The sequence below is a fragment of the Morus notabilis genome, unplaced genomic scaffold (assembly GCF_000414095.1).
Source record: "Morus notabilis unplaced genomic scaffold, ASM41409v2 Scaffold307, whole genome shotgun sequence".
Classification (NCBI taxonomy): domain Eukaryota; kingdom Viridiplantae; phylum Streptophyta; class Magnoliopsida; order Rosales; family Moraceae; genus Morus; species Morus notabilis.
The window spans coordinates 220819-242052 of record NW_010361515.1 but is presented as its reverse complement, the minus strand read 5'-3'; the positions used below and the strand labels follow the sequence as shown (position 1 = coordinate 242052).

The 21234-nt window shown below is 35.6% G+C and overlaps 4 protein-coding genes across 4 annotated transcripts; 2 read left to right on the top strand and 2 right to left on the bottom strand.

Moving 5' to 3' along the window:
* Positions 1-4753: 4753 nt before the first annotated feature.
* Positions 4754-5963, bottom strand: LOC21408863 (60S ribosomal protein L37-3). Its single transcript, XM_024166757.1, has 4 exons — positions 5852-5963; positions 5505-5640; positions 5149-5250; positions 4754-5011 (listed from the first exon to the last, which is right to left on the bottom strand). Exons 1-4 carry the CDS (start codon positions 5852-5854, stop codon positions 4965-4967), a joined length of 288 nt encoding a protein of 95 aa, XP_024022525.1. The 5' UTR covers positions 5855-5963; the 3' UTR covers positions 4754-4964.
* A 3759-nt stretch (positions 5964-9722) lies between these two features.
* LOC21408862 (ATP-dependent DNA helicase DDX11) lies at positions 9723-14525 on the top strand. The gene is made up of 9 exons (XM_010099763.2): positions 9723-9881; positions 10221-10856; positions 10931-11019; positions 11320-11673; positions 11904-12206; positions 12299-12544; positions 12638-12859; positions 12985-13555; positions 14014-14525. The coding sequence occupies exons 1-9, from the start codon at positions 9746-9748 to the stop codon at positions 14226-14228; spliced, it is 2772 nt and encodes a 923-aa protein (XP_010098065.1). The 5' UTR covers positions 9723-9745; the 3' UTR covers positions 14229-14525.
* A 2081-nt stretch (positions 14526-16606) lies between these two features.
* On the top strand, positions 16607-17222 carry LOC21408861. The gene has a single exon (XM_010099762.2). The coding sequence runs from the start codon at positions 16611-16613 to the stop codon at positions 16998-17000; it is 390 nt and encodes a 129-aa protein (XP_010098064.2). The 5' UTR covers positions 16607-16610; the 3' UTR covers positions 17001-17222.
* A 423-nt stretch (positions 17223-17645) lies between these two features.
* On the bottom strand, positions 17646-19605 carry LOC21408860 (putative Peroxidase 48). The gene is made up of 4 exons (XM_010099761.1): positions 19228-19605; positions 18958-19146; positions 18716-18881; positions 17646-18124 (listed from the first exon to the last, which is right to left on the bottom strand). The coding sequence occupies exons 1-4, from the start codon at positions 19603-19605 to the stop codon at positions 17646-17648; spliced, it is 1212 nt and encodes a 403-aa protein (XP_010098063.1).
* Positions 19606-21234: the final 1629 nt, after the last annotated feature.

The following is a 21234-nucleotide window of genomic DNA, read 5'->3' as shown; positions in this document are numbered from 1 at the left end:
GCTCGTATTTTCCAATCCATTGATAATGCATAAGAGGATATCATTGACTCTTTATAGGAGCTATGGATTCCACTATCTATGAATAACGAATCTACGCATACACGAGTCATACCCCCAATGTACCGGCAAGCGTACCTTTACATAATGTCAGGATGTCTCCCTTTAGTACATTAAATGATACAAGTCAAGTATACAGGTTCATCATCCATCTCAGGATTAAGATGACAACATATAATTCGTCAAAAGTGAATTGTTTTATTCAAACAGAATTATTAATTAAAACAATTCAACTTTGGTCCGATCCAATATATATTTCACCATTAGAAACTATATCAATGTCTCCACCCATGGAGTCCCACCTCCGACGACCAAGACAAGTCGTCTCCGTTAGGAAGTAGACAACATAACAATCTTAACATGAATAAAGCGTCCAACTTTATTCCCTCGATTGTGAATCATAAGATTTAGACTATCATCTTTAGATTCTTGTCTTTCGCATGTTCTTCACATTACATGCATTACCTAAAGATTTAGAATGACAGTCTCAGACTTTCAGTTTGTTTATCATACATTCAACTATTATGAACATAAAGAGGACAATACATAGATATATGAAATAAACAAATCTTTATTAATAGTCAAAATATCTCAAAGAATATTGTTACATTTATTCCTAAGGGCATAAACGCTAACAAATTGGTAATGAAATAGCACGTAAGTTTGGTAACTATTTCACATTAGACCAGCTTAAAACAAAGTGGAATAGGCTTAGACGTAATACGAGAGAGTTTCAGGCATTGATTGAAACAACAGGGTTTGGTTGGGATTCTGAGGCTAACACTGTGACGGCTAAAAAGGAAGTGTGGGATTCGTATGTGGCGGTAGGTTTTGATCATAACCATCTTATGTGATATGAAAGAGTTAAATTGGTATTTTTAGATTGCACATGAGTATTTATTACTATTTTCTTTATAATGTCAGAAATATCTTGATGCTAAGAAATTCAAGAAAAGGGGTTTACACAACTTTGCCCAACTTTCAAAGATTTTTGTTGGGATTGTTGCTACTGGACAGTGAATGCACATACAGCCGTCAATGTTTTGAATGCGGCGAAAAGGACAGCCACGCAACCAGAAGAATAAGAGGAAGAGGAAGTTACAGGGGACTCAGATGAAGTCCAGGATGCAGAAGCCCATAGATGCAAACGGTCTCAGGGTCCTATTACTCGATCTAAGAATAAGGCTACAGTAGACGATGCTATAGAGGCTTTGGCAAAGAGTGCTACCCTACGCAGTGAGACATCTGTTCAAAAAGTTGATTTGTTTCAGCAATATTTAGTTGATAGGCAAGCCCATACTATGGCAACAGTTGAGGCTCAGAAAGAGGATCCTACTACAAGTATTGAAACTTGTATGGATTTACTGAATAGGTATGAGGAGTACTTAGACGACGATGCGTATAATAAGGCAGCAGAGAAATTAGTTGTTGACATTTCATTTAGGAGGATATTTGTGAAAATGTCTACTCATCGTCATCTTTCATGGATTCGAAGCTTGTAATTTATTGGGTTCTTTATTTATGTTGTTTTCTTTTTTTTTTTCCTCCCAGACTTATGTTTTTTTTTTTTAAATATTGTTGAACATACTGCCTGAACTACCTCTCGGACTTGTGTTTTTTAAACTTTGTTATTTGTTTCTAAGCAGAATGAGTTAAATTGGAGTTCTTTATTTGATTAATTAATGCTATATGGATGTTTGATTAGTTAATGTTATATGGATGTTTGTTTAGTTCTAGTCATGTTTCTTTTTTTAGGTTAATATGTATTTTGATGCTACAAATAGTGAGGATGATGCCACAATTGTTGACTTTCTTCACTCATCAGATGATGATGAAGAGCCACAAATTTGTGTCCAATTGCTGATGTCGCTTACAAACAGACCAACTAGACAACCTCGTCGTAATTCTGCGTTAACTGGACAAGAATATGTTTTAGAACAATTGTATGGACATCCTGAAAATCTGTTCAAAATGTGTTGTATGCACCGAGACACATTCGAAGCAATTGTTCAATTAATTCATGACTGTAACCTATTGCCTTCTTCAAGTATATCAATAGAAGAATCACTAATGATGTTCTTAAGAATGATTGCTCACTCAGACCACAATAGAGAGATACAAAATAGATTTTTTCATTCTGGAAAGACAGTACACCGACATTTTGCTACTAATAATATGACAAATAATTTTAAATTGATCCTAACTCACGCCTTATGTATAGAAATGGTGGCCAACAAACAGGACTACAAGAGTTATTCAATTATTATCACTCTTCACTGCGTAATTGCATAGAGAGGTGCTTTGGGGTCTTGAAAGTAAGGTTTAAAATCGTAGGCTTATGATTGGATACCAAGACAATCGCTTATACCAATTGCTTGTTGTGTGATCCACAATTTAATTAAGATGCACGCGCAAGATGATCCTCTATTTAGACAATATGATGTCGATTTGCCCTTAGAAGATATTGAGGGAGAATAAGAAGGGCAATAAGGACAACAGGGTATGGACGCATAAGAAGCATAAACATCTGAAATTGGTAGTCGGCGACAACGTAATCACATGGTTAATTTTAGGGATCATATAGCTAATCAAATGTGGGATTCGTATATACGGCAGTAATATAAGCTAAGATTATTCACTAAGTAACTTTTTTTTTTTTTACTAATGAATCACTAAGTTATCTTATTTTAAATTATTTACTATTTATTTGTAATATAATTTAAATTATTTTATTAATTATTAGTGTTTTTATTTGGGATTCAATTATTATTTATTTAATATATTATTATTTTAAATACTATTACATGTTTTTAAAAATTAAACCACCAAACGCAGTTTCAATTTTTTTTTAACTGAAATCAATCTTTGAATAAAACTACCAGAAGTAATTTCAGAGATAATTTCAAAATGAAAATGAAAACGTTTTCATTTTCATTTTCATACAAAAAATAAAATTATTTTGAAACGAGTTCTAAACGCACCCTAAATTATTTTCATTTTCTACCATATTTTACACAAAAAACCAAGACTGTTTTTGTTTTCATTTTTTGTAGTCAGCTACTCCAAACATTGTTTTCCTTTCATTTCATTTTTTTTTTCTCAATAAACGTAAAAAACAAAAAACAAAATGCATTCCAAACACCCACAGAGTTTGTCGTGAGAGTGGAGAGAGAGAAAGAAGAGAGAGACTTTTTATTTTTTATTTTAATATATTTAAACCATTTATTAAAATATGTTTTAAAATTTTTAATTAATTAATTAATAAAATTGAATTCCGAGTCAAGAAAATGAGACAATATTAATAAGGGCAAAATCATCATTTTACGTCAAGAGGTTTAGGGTAGCGAAAAAATATTCTCTAAAACTTGAAAATATCATTTTAATCTTATAAAAAACACATATACTAACTAATGATTTGTTCTTTTGAAGTGTAACTTGAGTGTAATTTTTTAATTGAATTTGAATTATAACTTGAATTGAAGTTGCAACTTGAATAAAGTTGAATAAAATTAAATAAAGTTAAAACTTAAAAGAACATGAACTTGAATAAAATTATAACTTGAATTTAAACTTTTTTTAAATTTTATTACAAAAAAACAACCCCTAAATATTTTGTTATAATGCAAATACCAAATTGATTTTATCCCTTTAAAATATAATATTAGAATTTTTTGTCAAACATGTTTTCTCAACACTAATTTAATACAATTATCATCAAAATATGACAATGCAATATGCTTACAACTTGAGGTAACTTGTCAAAATAAAAAATTCAGGAAGTAAGTTGTTAGTCATACAAATTTGGGGGGCAAATATATAAATACCCTAATAATAAGATAATGAGATAGTATCACGCAAACTACTAGACTTCTACTCTCGTAGAAAACAGCTTCTATAAATGCACGAAAAGAGACGAACGTATTTCCAACATAAAAAAGACCCAAGTTTAAGACTTAAAAAGAGACTAAATTTGCAACAAGAACGTTCTTCCCAACAATAAATACCCAAAAAACAAACCTTTCATTTATCAAAAGAAGATGAAATATAGTGGAGCTCTTACTGGAGCAAATATTGTGCTCTTCAATCTTCGCTCTTATGGGAATTTTAAACAATTTCACTACTTGGGTTTGGTTTAAAATGTGGAGTCTTGAAATCCACCATTCCGGGACCCTTTAACTAAGTTTGTCAAAAATCATAGGGACGATATTAGAACAGAAATGCTACTATCGTAAACAAATATTCAAAGCTCTGCAGCAGGGAAAGAACATGTGCGGATAGAATTGAACGTGCGCAATGTCTACGCCTACTAAAGACTTTAGGCAAAGTTAAAACAAAAAAGAAAAGCATTCAAGAAGCCTTTCTACGCGAAGAGTTTATATCATCTTAGTTCATCAAAGATTAAGACAGACAGTTCATCAACAACACTTCTGTCAAAGGCCGTATAAGAAAGTCCAAAGACCTTTAGCTTTAAAGCTCAACAATATAAAGGAGTAACCAAAACGTCTTGAAATCCCTAACTTTATATAATTGGTTTTATCTTGATTATTATCTGCTTGTACACAGAAGACCTTACTAAGGGAGCAAATTCAATATTATGAATGAATGGAACAATCAACAGAATTTAACTCCAAATGAGCAGTGGATGCATGTTATTAGCCCAAAAGCAAGAATGGCATAATAGTATTTTAGTATCAACTTAAGCGAAACATAAGAACAGAAAAGTTCATTAAACCTGAGGCAAATGAGAGCAGTCTAACCATTCTTCTCCAAAATTTAGAGCAACTACAGTTTAGAGTAAACAAAAATAACACCTAAAACAGAAGAGGTCATAATTCTCATCAAACAATGTACTTAGAAAAACTTGCCCAACACAATAAACGCTCTGAAAATCAAAATGACCAAGCACTTTATGCAGTAGCTGCTGCTCCCTTGCTCCTCGGAGTCGCTTGTGTACCTATTGAAAAACCAATCATCGAAACAATTAGAACCACAATAAACAATTTAAAAAAAAAAAAAACCATCAACAAAAACTAATGTAAACAAAACGGAAAAAAGAAATGACATCAAAATGAATGAAACAAATCATCATACCCTCTCTAAAACCGCTCTTGAATCTGCGAGGGAGGTGGCGCAGATACCTCATCCTTCCAGTTCCAGTGGTCTTCCTTCGGATCGCCTTAACACTCCAGTTGTCTATTAAAAGAACACAGGTAATAACCAAAGAACAAAATTAAGGGCAAAAATCCCCAAACCAAGACGAGAAAATCAAATCTTTACTCCCTAACCCTACTAGAAAAAACAAGAATTTCTTCCCGAGTTACTCCACCACCAAATTAAAACAACGGATCAACAAATTTTCGCGCTATGATTCATTCATAATAATATTTCGACAAACAACTAGATAGAAACCTAACAATGGAAGAACAAGCTAGGGGCAAGAAACTTACACTTCCTCTTGCGAGCAGCAGGGAAAGCACAGGCGGCGCAGCGGCTCTTCTGCAAATGGAAGCTGCGGCGGCCACACCTCACGCAGAGCGTGTGGGTCTTGTTCCTTCTCTTACCGAAACTTCCCGTTCCCTTACCCTATAGTTTCGATTCAACCAAAAACAGAAAAAAAAAAAAAAAAACCCCCAAAAAAAAAAAAAAAAACCCCCAAAAAAAAAAAAAAAAACCCCAAAAAACAACAAAAAAATCACATACAGATCTCAGAACATACGAGAATGGACATGAATGACGGAACAGAGAAAGGAATACGGAATTGAAGAGTGAGAGTTAGAGAGAGAAAGAGAGGTACCATTGGTGCAGAGAGAAATGCAGAAACCCTAGCTGCTGCTGCTAAGGAAGATTGGGTTTGGCTAAATAGAAGCCAGCGGCGGAGAGGACGATTTTTATAAGAGCCAACTACAAGGGTTTACAACTCTAGGGTTGGAAAAATTTTGGAAAATTAGAGTCAATGCACTTGGACCGGGCTCTAACATCTATATTGGGCTTCCACTTTTTTTCGATTGGGTTCATGGACTTTTGGATTCAACACTCGCTCATGGTATAAAATGGGTTGGGCCTAGTTGTACAATAGACAGCCCAGATTGAAATATTATTTTAAAATGGGAAAAGGATGCTGGGCGGGTCTACATTTTTTCCCCTTCTATTTGATTTATACTCTTTAGTAAAAAAAAAAATATTAGTTAAAAAGTGTATTAATTAAGAACAAAAAGATAGAACTTTAGACTTATATACTATAAAATCCATATTCTCAGATATATTTATCATCTGGTAAATATTACAATGTAAGTATGCATTTATAGTGTTTCGAGAAAAAAAAAAAAGTATTTAGTTATAGTGATTAAAATCTAGAAATTTATTAATATTTTAATGATTAACAAAATTAAAAAGTAATTATTATAGCAGTTTTTAGGTTTTATCTTATAAAATCACGGAGTTACTATTATAATAATTTTAGTTTTTGTTATTTGTAAAATACTTTTGAATTTTTGAATTATGTTATATGTGTAACACCTCGATGAATTAAACAAGATTAATTAAGATAATTGTGATTTATTAGTGTGCCTAATCTGGTTTAATTAATTAATTATTGTTCATTAAATTTTTCTGTTATGTAAATTTAAATATTTTTAAGGAATTTAAATATTTTCAGTATTTATATTTTTACCCCAGAATGGTGTGTAGACACATTTTCTGGTATAATTTCCTAAATATCTTTGATGTTTATCTCCTTTCCTTTTTCTTTTTTTTCTCGTTTCTTTCTTTTCCTTCCTTTTCTTTCTTTTCTTTCTTTCCCTTTCCGTGCACCTCTCACTCTCCCTCTCTCCCGTTCTCACATGCTCTCTCTCTCTCTTCTAATTTGTCACCAAATCACCCGGATTTCGAACTAAAGAAGAATTTCAAGGAGTTTTCAACGTTAAGAGAATGATTTGAGATAAGATTTCTGAAAAACTTCTCTTGAATCTCAAATTTTTCCTTTAGAAAAACCTATTTTTAGTTCGAAATGGATTTTGATGGAGGTTAAATCCTGATGAAAATTGGGAATTTTTGGTTCATTGGACTTGATTTGTTGTCTGGAACCTGGATTTGTTGAATTTCTTTGAAAATATATCGGATTTGAACTGGATTTGTAGGTTTTGGCCGAATTTTTTTCGGATCGGCTATGTTGGTCGAGCTGTTCAGCTCCCACCGGCCGACCGGTTCGGTCGACCAGTTTCCTTTTCACTGGCTGACTGGTGAAGAACAACTTCCCTATCACCGGTTGACCAGTGTACACGTGGTTTGAACCTGTTTCGCCTAAAATGTTTGTTTTAACCCTGTTTTGACCTCGATTTTCAAAGAGAACCCAAATTAGTTTCATTTGGGCATCTAAAGTAGATGGATTAACATATTTAATCTATGTTTTGAGATTAAAATCCTTGGAATGGTGATTTGAAACATGAATGATTTATGAACTTGGAATTTGATTAAGGCACACTAATAGAAACTCGAAGTATATAATTGAGATTGATCAGCTTTAGGAATAAGAAATGAATCTTAAAGCATTGTTTTGTATCAATGATAGTTGAAGAATCGAATTGAAGGCTTCGAGGAAGTGGAGGCTAGGATGGCGCAACGCTAACCACATGTTTGGTGCTTAAGAGGTAGGATTTCTTGTCATTTTCTTTGATAGCCTGTTTTTTAAAGAGTTTTGACCTTGAAAATGTTTTAAAGAAAGGACATGTTTGCGAAAGAAAGACATTTTGACACAATAGCTTGATTTTAGCTATTAGAATTATAATGAACTATTTCATAATTTTAATGAATGATTTCTTAAGATAAGATATTTTGCGAACCGGTAAGCATGCTAATGGCCTAGACTGGATATAGAGATCGTATCATTGGGGGCAGAATCCAAAACCCGGACCGGGCCACTACGGTGGTGATAATGCTTGTGCTTGTGGTTGAGTAAGTAATTTATCAGAGGATAAATTACTTGCGGATGCCTGTAATACGAAATTTTTGAGTTTATATTTCATTTCAGAAAAATGATGTTAGGTTCCAGCTGTTGTGTTGAAACTAAATATCATACTGGGCCTTTTGCTCATATTTTATTTTGTTTCTATAAATATTAAACCCCTCCCAAGCGATGCTAGGAGCAGTGCTGAGTAGCCGAGTTAGTCGCTACCATCCGATCAAGTGAGGATATTGCACTCTTTCATCCTGTGTACAAATGTAAGGATTGTAAATTCTGAAACTCTAAACCTTAAGTTTCTAGACTGTGGTTGATATCTGTAATGTTAATTACATGTTCATGTATGTGTAATATTATATATCCTGTGGGTGAAGCCCTGAATGATACCAGAGGCGCAATTTTTAAACCTCTTTTTATCAAAAAGTATAAAAGTCCTCATCACTTTCTTGTAATTTAATTTCAGAAAAATGTGGGGTTTGTTTAGAAATTTCTTTAATAGTTTACTTATGTTTTTGATTATTATGTTACTAAATGTTTAATTACTTTTCTAATCATGTTTAACTTCTAAACGAACCTCCACGTGTTTTAGAGCTTAGGACGTGACAATATGTATAAGTTATATTAATTTTAAATAGAAATTTTTTTAATATATTTACCTCAAACTACGTCACTTATGGTATTTTGCTTCCCAACTTTTGTCCCCTGGACTTTCTTCTATTAGCAAATAACCACTTTTTGTCCAATTTTGTTAGTTTTTAGGCATTTGTTTTAATTATTCCTATATTTTCTCTTGAATTTTGTTACTTATGCAATTTGTCCCTCAACTTTAAAAACATGCCACTTTCTTCGTTAGCAAGCATCACTCTTTCACCTATTTCCATTTGGCTTAACAAAATTAAGTCTTATTTATTTTACCGATTCGAGTTTTGCTAAATTAAAAAGTTTTCAGAAACAGTCACATCTAACTTTTTTGCTACAATAAAATATTCTTACATAAAATCACATATCAACTCGAATCAACGAACTAAACGGTCCCTAATGCCGTTTTTCTTGCAACCTTGGAGCATCTCCACACGTTAATCCACTCCACATATGACAACACCATGCATAATTTTTTTTCTACAACAGGCTATTCAAACCAAACACAAAGAAAACTTAAGCATGAAAAAAAAACACACACACACACAAACCACAACAAGCTTTTGTCTTTTTAACAAGTTATAACAGAGACGATAGATTTTGGCGAGAAATAAATTTTCAAGCCAAAAATATCACTTATGTAGGAGATGATATTCATTACTAATATATTTTTCACCTATCTTAAGAAGGTGTCTACGTGGGTTAAAATAACCAAAAAACAAAGAGAATTGAATGGAAGGTATTTGTCAACAATAAAGTTTGAGGAAATAGAGTAGCACGTTTTGAAAGTCAGGTAACAAATATATATATAAAAAAAAAACCATACAACAAAAAAAATCCCAATAATAATGATATTAATTAGAAGTGGTTATCTCCCATTTGCAAATGTATCAAAGTATGAGGGAATGGAATGGCTCCATTTGAATAATTTGGGACAAAGTGACAAAGTAACATAATTTTGGGGCAAATATAAAAATAGTCCTTTTAAATATTTTGCTCAGTCCCTCGCGCTATATATTAATCCTTACCAGGTCGAAGCGCGCGAAAGAGAAAGGAAGAGAGAAGAGAAAGCGAAGCGAAAAAGAAAGAGAAATGGAAAAGCAAAAAGTTGAGGCTTCGAAGTTTCCAGGGTTTCCGTACAATCCGTACTCCATACAGATTGATTTCATGAACGCGCTCTATCAGTCTCTCAACAATGGCGGCGTCTCCATGCTTGAAAGTCCCACCGGTAAAATCAAGAGAAAAAAACCCGCGAAAATGCTTTTTCATAGTCTTATTTTTCTCTATACTTATTTGCAATTGCATTTATTCTGATGAGTAGGAATTTGTGTTCCAGAGTTTTGATTTTAATTAGCTTCTCTTTTTTCTTTGCACTTTTTCTGGTAAATTTGGAGTTAGAATTTGGTTAGGGACGAAATTTCGATGAGCTTAAGGTTTGCTTCTAGTATTGGGGCGTAGGAAATTTTGCCCAGAAATAGAAATTTATGCTATTCTGACAAGGAGGGTGAAAATGGTGAATTTATCCGAATTTGTCATGCACTGACTTGGAATTGTTATGTTTGAATAGGGACTGGGAAAACTTTAAGCATAATTTGTAGTGCATTGCAGTGGGTAATTGATAAGAGGGAAAAGGAGAAAACTGGGGAAAGGGTTGAATCTGATCAGAATTCTGAAAAAGGTGGTACATTTGACTCGGATGATGAACCTGATTGGATGAGAAATTTTGTCATAAAGAAAGACGATCAAGGTCAGGACAAGAAGGCGAAGAAGAATAAGTTTCGGGCGGGAATAGGGAAATGCAATCTTGGAAAGAACCATGCAAGTTGCAGAGATATTTCGAGTGGGGACGTGGTGAAAGATTGTTGTAGAAAGAATGAGGGAAAGAACATGACAAACGGTGAAGCAGAGATGGATGATGAGGAGTTTTTGTTGGAAGAATATGAAAGTGAAGGGGAAGGAGCTGCTGGGGATGGGAAGCCGAAGAGGAAGGCTTTGGGGGCTTCGCTTAGTTCGTCAAGCGACGAGAAGGATGAGGATGGTTCTGACGATGGGGATGAGGAAGAGGAGAAGTTAAAGGTTTATTTTTGTAGTCGGACTCATTCACAGCTTTCACAGTTCATAAAGGAGTTACGGAAGACTGTGTTTGCCAATGAGATCAAAGTTGTTTGTCTGGGTTCTAGGAAGAACTTCTGCATTAATGAAGGTATTGTAATTTGTCATAGCATCTCTACATTAAAATTTGTATTCATTTACATTGCTTATGGGTATCTGTTTCAGAGGTGCTGAAGCTTGGGAGCACTACTCACATTAATGAACGCTGCTTGGAACTTCAAAAGAAGAAAAATGATAAGGTCTTAAAAATCAAGGTATTCAACGGTGTCATTTTATGTCATGACCATTATATGATCCACGGTTTTGGGTTCTCCGACCCCTGAAAATATGTTCATTTTCACAACTGATTTTATGCAGTGCCTTTATTTAAGCTTTTGTATGTTGCCTGCTGATTGCTTGTACTCTTTTAAGTTTACAATGATTGTAAATCTTCTATTCTCTGTAGAGGAATGAAAAGTCAATTTCATGCATGCGTTAAACAATAGAATCTTCATGCTATACATATGACAATTACTCGGCAAGAGATTTCCTACTGATGCAGCGTCAATTTGCAGAACTTAGGTGCAGGAGGAAGAATACGTAGGACCAAGGCTTCCTCTGGATGCCCGATGCTTAGAAAATATAAGCTACAAAAGCAATTCAAGACTGAGATATCTGAACAAGGTGCAATGGATATTGAAGATCTTGTTCACCTTGGAAGAAGTATGAAGACTTGCCCATATTATGGCTCTAGAAGCATGGTTCCTTCAGCGGATCTTGTTGTATTACCGTATCAATCTCTACTGTCAAAATCGTCCCGGGAATCACTTGGCTTGAATTTGAAGAATAATATCGTCATCATAGATGAGGCTCATAATTTAGCGGACTCGCTCCTCAGCATGTACGACTCAAAAATTACTTTGCCGCAGGTAAACCAATTACTGTTGTCTAAATGAACCTGAAAGCTGCTTGACAATTTCCTTATTTGAATTCAACTGACTGATTTGGATACTTTGATTTCTTATTTATCTAGTCTTTACCAAGCATACTTCTAAGGTTAGATGTGGCTCCCATAAATTTAGCCTTTTAAAACTGATACTTTTTCTTTGATTGATAGCTGAATAAATGAATATTTTTATTTGTTCTGAATTTTTCACAGTTGGAGAATGTGCAATACAACATAGAGAAATACTTTGAAAGATTTCATAATCTCTTGGGACCTGGAAATCGGAGATACATCCAAACTCTGATGGTGCTTTGTCGTGCTTTTCTCAAATGTCTGTGCACTGAGAAGGATGATAGTTATACAGATCCATCCCAAGATATTGAGAAGGCATCTAAAGGAAATTTTGCCTTTTGTTCCTCAACGGACATTAATGATTTTTTGTTTTCTCTTAACGTAGATAATATCAACTTGATCAAATTGCTCCAGTATCTAAAGGAAAGCAACATCATGCACAAGGTAAATCCTCCTTTCTATTATTCTCCTATGATTTTAAACTTCTTTCCTGCGCTTTCCACTTTTTTTCCCCCCCTCATGTTCTGGTTTTCCAGGTCAGTGCATATGGAGATAAAGTATCTATCTCCAAGAACAGTTTGGCACCTAAAGGAACTGCGGAATGTGGTGAAGATGGAAGCTCTTTGTCTGGTTTCCAGGCATTAGCTGATATGTTGCTGTCCCTGACAAATAAGAATGGCGATGGCCGGATTATTATATCAAGGTCAAGGCCAACTTCCTCTGGGCGACAAGGAGGTTGCTTAAAATATGTTATGCTGACTGGTGAAAAAATTTTCTCTGAGGTTTGCCAAAGTTTCATGGGTTATGATGCCTTGATTCCAACACACAACTTATGTTTTACTAGTTTTAAATATCAAATCTTGAATTTCATGTAGATTGTTGATCAAGCACATGCCGTAGTTTTGGCTGGGGGAACTCTACAACCTATAGAAGAAACAAGGGAACGACTTTTCCCACAGTTGTCACTGAACCAGTTGCTTTTTTTCTCATGTAATCATATTGTCCCTCCTGACAGTATTTTGCCAGTTGCAGTTTCTCACGGCCCTTCTGGCCAGTCTTTTGATTTTAGCTACAGCTCTCGAAGTTCATCGAAAATGGTGAGCATATGTAGCATTATCCTTAATAATCCTTTATGCACGTGTGTATTTGTTAATCAGTTTTGACGTAATTGATTGTAATAGTACCTTGCAATTGATTATTTTGTCATTGTTTTCATTTACAGATACAGGAGCTTGGGCTTTTAATTTGCAACTTGGCGACAGCAGTCCCTGAAGGAATTGTTGTGTTCCTCTCCTCATTTGATTATGAAGGAATGGTTTATGATGTCTGGAAGGCTTCGGGCATCCTTGAACGGATCATAAAGAAGAAGCGTGTATTTAGAGAACCTAGAAAGAATACAGACGTGGAATCTGTTCTGAAGGAATACAAGGAAACAATTGATACATTATCAACTGGGACTCTGAAAGATAATCCAACTCAAAGTGGTGCATTGCTTCTTGCTGTTGTTGGTGCTAAGATATCAGAAGGCATCAACTTAAGCGATGGGATGGGCCGTTGTATAGTCATGGTTGGACTACCCTACCCCAGCCCATCGGACATCGAGTTGATTGAGAGAGTGAAGTTTATTGACAGATTGGGAAATCCGAATTCTGTGAAACCTTCAAATCTTTCAGTTAGCAATGAGATAAATGATGGAGATGTAAAAGCTGGCTTTGACATTCTCAGACGCTGCAAGCACAGAGGAAAACAATACTATGAGAATCTTTGCATGAAAGCTGTAAATCAGTCAATTGGTGCGCGCTAACTACTTTATGCTAACTTAACAAAACCAAAAATGAGGTTAAACTGGAAAAATATTCCATCTGGGATCAGACATGCCACTTTCTTAAAATGGCCATTATTTAGTTATCTTTTCTTCTCTTACGTTTACCTCTTAGGTGTGAAAAACACGCCCCATTAGGTTATCCGAACGGACACAGTAAAACCTTCATCATACTTTCTGAGTTTTGACATGCCTTCGCTGTGCCATTCATGATATTTCAATTGTGTGGCATGGTAGACTGATTGAGATGAATAAATAAGCTGTTCAAACAATATTCTTCTACTCAGGAGTGTGACATTTAATTATTTCCATTAGCCTCTTATATCGTTACCCCCTTGTCTACATATTTGTTTTAGGTGCTGTTTATTGACATTGGATTCACACTTGACTAATCTTCTTGACAATCTTTTGTTTCCTTGTCTGTTTCAGGTAGAGCAATTCGGCACATAAATGATTATGCAGCAATTTTGCTGGTTGATACACGGTACGCATACACATCCGATTCCTCAAAAAGAAGCTTTTCACACCCAGCTAGCAAGCTTCCCGAATGGATAAAAGGTCGTCTAGTTTCAACTGATAATTACGGTCAACTGCATAGGATGCTGCATCAGTTCTTCAAGTACAACAAGAAACGAGGTTTTTAGTCGATCTTTATAGTCAGTTGTGCTTGTAGCAACTATAGGAAGATACCCACGTTCATAAAAATTGAAATAGAATTAAAATACAGAAAAATTCAGACCAAACTGCAGGATGGGGAAATTCCATGTATGTCCTATCCTTTTAGGTTTTATTTAGCTACTACATAATAGTGAAAATGCCGTAGTCTTATTGAGCATTTTGTTTTATTTTGAGCAATGGCCTAGATACAATGCTTGATGAGCGTCACGCTTGTAAGTTTTATTTTACCATTATCAGCACTGCAATATGATACAAACTTAATGTGACGCAGCAAAAACGAAGTTTTATAATGAGATCATTTGCATTCCGTTCTGCCTTGGAAGTACTCATTTAATGAAGTCTTCTAAATCTAGTCGCTGAGGCTGTATGTCTAAGGGCAGAAGGTGACAGAGCTACAGAGTGGTATCTTTATAATCACTTGTGCAATTGTCGTTTTCTTATGCAATTGTCGTTTTCTGCAATTATGCAGTACTCAAAAAAAATTTGTCTTATTCAAAAAAAAAAAAAAAAAAACCCACCATTGTCTTATTTGATGTTAGGGTTAGACAGAGGCCTAAGGATTGAATGCTTTCCAAGTGCAAACGCAGCCCTACAATGAGGCTCATGAATGAGGCAAACCTAACATGGGGAATCTAAGTCACTATCTGGTCCCCATCAGTTATCAAAGAGACAAAACATTATTTACCATGTCTCTGCAAGCTGCAATAGGACTCCATTTTCAAGTAAATTATATTTAGAGTCGTTCGGTAGCTTTTAACATAGCAACTGCTTGAAAGCGACTTCAATGTTGAGAAATCTAAATGCACCTTATCACGCCAATCAACAAGCTCTAGCACCTAATTCTTTGCAGATTGGGGACCGTGCTGTTAATTCTTATAAATGCTGCAAGATTTTTTTTTTTTTTTTTTTTTCGTTCACATGGTATTTGGTTCACGAGCAATATTACAATAATGTTATACACTTTTGATCTATTATGTAACTAGGCAAGCCATATGGGATTGTGGGACCTGATGGAGACCTAATATTTCCCATGTGGGTCGCTTGATTGCTCGGACAGCAGCCCGGCCTTTGCCAATATATCGAGATGTTTAGTTTCGCGCAACCAATAGCATCGCAATTGCAAATGACAAGACATTGTTTTCTTTTTTCTTTCCTAAAGAAATGGCATATCCAGGTAATACTAGGGGTGGTGTATATAGATATCTCTTGAAGTGGATTGGCCATACACCATGACCACCCGCAGTGGTTCTAGTTGAGCGAATGACTTCTTGCACGGGGGATGACTGCACTTATCGCCCCATCAATCTCTCGGCGGCGACAAGAAATTGACTTGTGTTTCTAGGAGACTCGCTAGCATAGTTAGAAAACGGTTTAGTCATAGTGTTTTACTGTTTTGTTTAGGGATTCTGCTTCTTGTGAACGTGGGGGCAGACCTCATTATCAATGGATTAGGACCATTGGGCTTCTGGGTCCCACGGTTCAGAAAAAAATGGGTAACAAACTGAGTTCTGGTTGAACACTAAAGTTTACCACAATATGCTTTTCTCAAACGCAGCACCACCTTTAAACCAAATATTATAAACCTGGTACGCTTTATCTTTGCATCTTAATCAATGCCTCAGCACTTTATACAACAACTAGTCAAAAACAAAATCATCCATGATTATTTGTTTCCCAGTTGCTCACTTTCGTTAAGCTCTTCTTAAATGTCTTTTGCCACCAGCAGAATATATCTGAATTTAACACCTTTTACATTCACTGCATTGATGGACAAACTGAAGAACCATAAAAGGCAAGGCCTTATCCTCTGTGATCTCATAATCAACCACCCTCACCAGATTTTTAGAGAGAGAGAGAGAGAGAGAGAGAGGACAAAAGAGAGGAAGTGAAGCCAAAAAGAAGTCTAAGTTTTCCCATTAGGTTCCATTGCCTTTGTCTCTAGGTAAGTTAAAGAAGCTTGAATTGTCTCAATCTGTCTTTCCTGTATATTGGAACTGATATCAGGAAGAAGAGAAGAAAACGAAGATAAGCGGACAAGAGCTCCGTCTCTTCTCGAAGATTGACAGAGAGAAAGAAACAAGCCTTTTTCAGCTACCAAACCAGAGCCACAAATGCTGTTTAAAGAAACCATTGATAAAAGCAGTGTCTTAGTCAAGAAAACCATTCAAAACCTCAAGTCCTTTCTCTTTGGAGGTTACCACAAGCTACCGAAATCTTTTTCCTTCAACTCTTTCTCTTGTGGAAGTAGCAAGCTGAAGAACTGCAAGACTGATCAAATCTACACCGGCTTTTATGAGGAGTGGGAGTCTCGGCTAGACGAGATAGACAAGCGAGGAAAGGAAGAGCTAATGAAGGAAGAAGAAAGTGCATGTGATGAAAACTACCTAAAGCTTGAAGAGCAGAATCCTGTGAAGAACAAAAAACAAGGACTGAAGGAAAAGAAGAAGATTGGAAGTTCCCGTGTAGGAAAAGCAAAAGAGCCGAATTCGCGGAACACAAATGCGACGGGACATGTATTGGCACAAAAGATGAGGGAACTGGAGATGATAGATGCAGGTGATATGGAACAAGCCTTGGATATAGAAGAGGCAATTCACTACTATTCCCGCCTTAAGAGCCCGGTTTACCTTGACATAGTTGACAAGTTTTTCGTGGATATGTACTCAGAGTTGTCTATCCCACAAGCCTCCGCAAAGATCAGCAATTCAAAGCGGAGACGCGGATCATTTAGGTTGTAGATGGTCATGTTAGTTTTTCCTTGGGTACATGGATCTGTTTTGTTGTCCCCATTTATTCCCATTTCTTCTCCCCTTTGTGTGTGTGTGTGTGTGTGTGTGCGCGCTTTTGAATTTTGCATTCCATGTTTGGTGGTCCTTCTTTCTTATCTTTGTTTTCCATGTGCTTGATCCAGTCATGTAAGCAGTGAGCTAATAAAAATCGCAAGGAATTTGAAGTTTTTCTCTGCATAAAAGAGACGTTTCTATTACCAAACAACGGTTGTTCTCAATTTAGCATATATCTTCCCATTGACTGGTGTTTCACTTCAGTGTCTACTTTTATTTTAACTTCTTGACTCGTTCTACATAAAGGCAAATTCATTAGCAGGAACTCCAAATTTACTTGCCCTTTTGGCTAGAGAAACATTTTGCTATGGCCCTAAAAATATTCAGAATATTAAGCACAGATCAGAGTCCTCATAACCTTGAACTTCTTAGAAAGATTATTACAATTTATAATGTTTGACTAAAGAAGTACCAACAATATTCCACTCACTAAAGCTGTGATATGACATACGAGGAAAAACCAATTCAAAAGAACAGAAAACTTTTAACTACCTAGGAAACTACAACTGTTATTTACAGTCCTCAATCATGTCCTCTCCTTTATGCCACTTTCGAACAAGTGAGCCGGATCTGGCCCATCGGAGCTGTCAAGACTTGGAGGTCCGAGAGTTTCATCATTGCCAAGGCAAAGTCTCGGCGGAACAACGAGGCATCCAAAGCATATGCTCTAACCCAGTTCCCAGTTTCTTCCATTGCCATAAGCTGCTGATCAGCATAGAGGATTCCTTTGCCTTGCAAAAGGCTGTGGTAGTATTGGGTCCCAAAAGCTGATCCTTCATAGTTCATAGGCACTAGTCCCCGCTCCTCGGTTGATGAATTATGAACTGTTGTCAATGAGGGTGAGTCAGGTGAAGAAGTTTCTGGTCCTTGAGAAGATTCTATGTTACTGTTGTTGCATCTTGTCCTCATGAGGTCCAGAAATCCAAGGTCCAGGGATGGGTCAGGCTTATTACTTCCATCAAAGTGGTAGAGACGTTTTTCAAAGAATTTGCAGTCGATCACTCCAATGCTGTGAGCACCTAAAATCACAGAGAGAAGGCAAATTGTAATAACAGCAGTGGATAAGCTTTAACAGGAATAGAAAACAGTCAATGTTGCATAAGGACAATATGAAATAAAGGACACAATTGTCATTGAATTTTCAGTGGAAAAATCATATCAGATTCTCTGTAACCAAGATGAGGAATTTATTAAAATAAATATTTACAAAACAGGAAAAGAAGAACAAACCAAATAATTCTTCAATCAGTTCACAGAAAAAAAAAGGCGCAGTTCAGTCAAAGAGAATAAATTGGATTCTAATTGTCTTCGTGCTTTTTTATTTTTTAAGTTTAAAACAAAAGAAAGAGAATAGTGGTGGGAAAGGCCTCATTCAAACTACTGCAAAATGGAATCTAAAACTTGAGTAAAACTATCTAATCACGCCATTTAATCCTTCCTAAACTGTTTCCCTTTTTTTTTTTTTTTTCTTTTTTTGGCTAAAATTGCTAAACGTTTCCTTGGTCATGCAAAGGAAAAACAAAGATTTCCATGCAAATTTAGCAAAACACTATAAAGAAAAGTACACAAATATATATATGTGTGTGTGTGTGTGTGTGTCTATTTACTACCTAAGAGGGTGACGATTTCTCTTCCATCAAATCCCCTAGACGCAAACGAGGCAAGATGCACAGGAAGATGATCATAGGGATTCGGAAGCTCAGCCGTTGCACGGTCCGAAAAAGCGACAGTGCTGTCTCTTCTACCGGTATACACGGGATAGAATGGTCCTCCAGACTTAAAACTCGCACAAAATCAGCAAACCAAGTAATTTTCTGTTGAATTTGGTGGGGTAATTTCGTTAGTAAATTACCAATGCAACGCTATCTCTAGCAGCCAAGACAAGAATGTCGGCACAAGAAACAACTCCAGGGCAATGTCCTTCGAGCTTTGACTTGATTTGGTCAATCAAACCAAATCCTCTTAAAGATTCATTCAAAGGAGAATCTTTCTCCGAAGTCATTCCTTCAGTTGAGTCCAACAAGACCGAGGCATCACATCCCTTAATAAATTCACCGAAAATCGAAATTATTATACAAGAAAAAACGAAATCTTTGAAGAAAGAGTAAGATCAAACACCGACCTGGATGAAGCAATCGTGAAAGAGAAGGCGCAGAAGCGCGGGGGCGACTTCGGGGCGGGCTCTGTAGAGGTCCTCGACAATGGCTCGGACGATTTGCTCGGCTTTCGGGCACGAATCATGGTAGAAATCGTACTCGATCGGACGAGAAGAGGAGTTTCCGGTTTCGAGCTTCTCTTCATGCTTCGCGGACAAGAGAAACTGGTAAATCCACCATCGAGGATCCGGGTCCAAGGACGAGGAATTGCTCGGTGAAGGCGAAGACGGAAAGATCTCTAAGAATTCCACTCTCTGCTCAAGAATCAACATTTGTCTCAAGTAGGAAACGTAGACCATGAGAATCGCCAAGAGGAGGTGCAGAATTATCCGACAATAAGCCATGGCAAAGATTGAGAGAAAAATATTTGTTAATCTGTTTCTTGCGTTTTTCTTTTGGTCTGAGATCAATTCATCAATGGAGATTTTGGGTTACCGTTTGAGCGTTTGGATTGGAGGTTTTGTCTTGTTGGTAACAGAGGATGGTGGCGGGAAAGTTTGGATGTTAAAATGACGGACGTGCCATTGTGATCGGTAAAGTTTGGGTGTTAAAATGACGGAAATGCCATTGTGATCGGTAAAGTTCAGGTGTGAAAATGACGGAAATGCCATTGTGACCGGTAATGTCGTTGAGAAGACGGCTGCAGCAGATTGATTGTGGGGCCCGGAAAAAGCTTTTTTTTTTTTTTTTTTTTATAAATTTGAAATTGCAGAGAAAACATATTGTAGATCAATACTAGTCTTATCCCCGCGTTGCACCGGTAAGAATTTTATATTATGTAAAGAGCTAATAATTTTTATAGTAGAGTATTAATTTATATATACATATTTATACATGAACATATCTTCATGATGTTATTATAAGAGGTTATTTACAATGCATTTGGGTTTCAGGTCTTCTTTTTTCTTTTCCTCTCCTTTTTTTTAGTTGCAAAACATAAATTTGAAAAAAAAATTAGAAGAAGATGGTCACAGGATCCAATATCAATAGCAGACATTAATAAAATCTGGACAGTAGTTATTAACCATAACTACAATACTATCAATACTATTAAAACACTGCCTTAAGGGAGTAGTAGCCAAGCAAAAACATGTGAAAAGCACAGGACTTAAAAAACTGTGCAATAAATTGATATATGCATTTTTATATGTTTGAGACAAACGGAATAATTTTCATATCTGCATCTTTATATGTCTATAATGAACTAAATAACATTAAAAATTTATGTGACCACAAAAGTTTAAAATTTACACTGCTATATAAAATTATATACAAAATTAAATAATAAGATACAAATAATGAATAAATTAAATTTATCAACAAAAGCTACATTAGTGAATGAATTAGCATATGCATCTGCGTATTTTGAGCTTCTTTCATCATAAATGAGCAAAAGAAATTAAAAATCCTCTGTAATAAGACGTCGCTGCACAAAGTTTATAAATAAAATGAAGAGTAGGAACATGACATGTATCAAAATGTGAATGAATTAGCAAGCGAATAAATGCAAAACATAAAGTATGAAAAGCAGTTAGCAAAGTTGATAATATGTGAATAGATATGATCCTTGTACAATAATGGTGGCTTAGATATGGAATATCTTCATCAACGTAAGATAAATAAGTCAATTTATATAGCAAGCGAAAGAACCGGAAACAATGAGGAAATAAAGAGATAGATGGTCTATATAATCTAATGCAGTAGCAAATTAAGGAAAGTAGGGGAGTGAAGAGCAAATAAAGTAGATAAGAAGCTAAGTACAAAAGAGTCTAAATTGCAGTATTGCAAAAAGATTACTGTTTAGATAGTCTAAAAGAGGAAAGGACTAACGTTTGTAAAATAATATAGCTTGCAACGCATATTTTGTTACAAAGCACAGTTAAAACGAATAAACGGAATAAAATTGCAAAATGGGTTGTCAAGGCAACAACACCGGGGAAAAAAATGAAGTGAACCGAGTGTGAGTGATTTCT

Bases quoted from the DNA above. Each gene is read 5' to 3' on its own strand.
- LOC21408860 (XM_010099761.1), bottom strand. From the start codon at position 19,605: ATGGCTTATTGTCGGATAATTCTGCACCTCCTCTTGGCGATTCTCATG. The intron at 18,882-18,957 runs GTAATTTACTAA...GCGAGTTTTAAG, and splicing joins CTAGAGATAGCGTTGCATTG to TCTGGAGGACCATTCTATCC. The intron at 18,125-18,715 runs GTAGTAAATAGA...CTGTGATTTTAG, and splicing joins AGAAATCGTCACCCTCTTAG to GTGCTCACAGCATTGGAGTG.
- LOC21408862 (XM_010099763.2), top strand. From the start codon at position 9,746: ATGGAAAAGCAAAAAGTTGAGGCTTCGAAGTTTCCAGGGTTTCCGTAC. The intron at 10,857-10,930 runs GTATTGTAATTT...TATCTGTTTCAG, and splicing joins GAACTTCTGCATTAATGAAG to AGGTGCTGAAGCTTGGGAGC. The intron at 11,020-11,319 runs GTATTCAACGGT...GTCAATTTGCAG, and splicing joins ATAAGGTCTTAAAAATCAAG to AACTTAGGTGCAGGAGGAAG.
- LOC21408863 (XM_024166757.1), bottom strand. The intron at 5,251-5,504 runs GTAAGTTTCTTG...TTCTTTTAATAG, and splicing joins TGCTGCTCGCAAGAGGAAGT to ACAACTGGAGTGTTAAGGCG. The intron at 5,012-5,148 runs GTATGATGATTT...GTTTTTCAATAG, and splicing joins CAAGAGCGGTTTTAGAGAGG to GTACACAAGCGACTCCGAGG.
- LOC21408861 (XM_010099762.2), top strand. From the start codon at position 16,611: ATGAAGGAAGAAGAAAGTGCATGTGATGAAAACTACCTAAAGCTTGAA.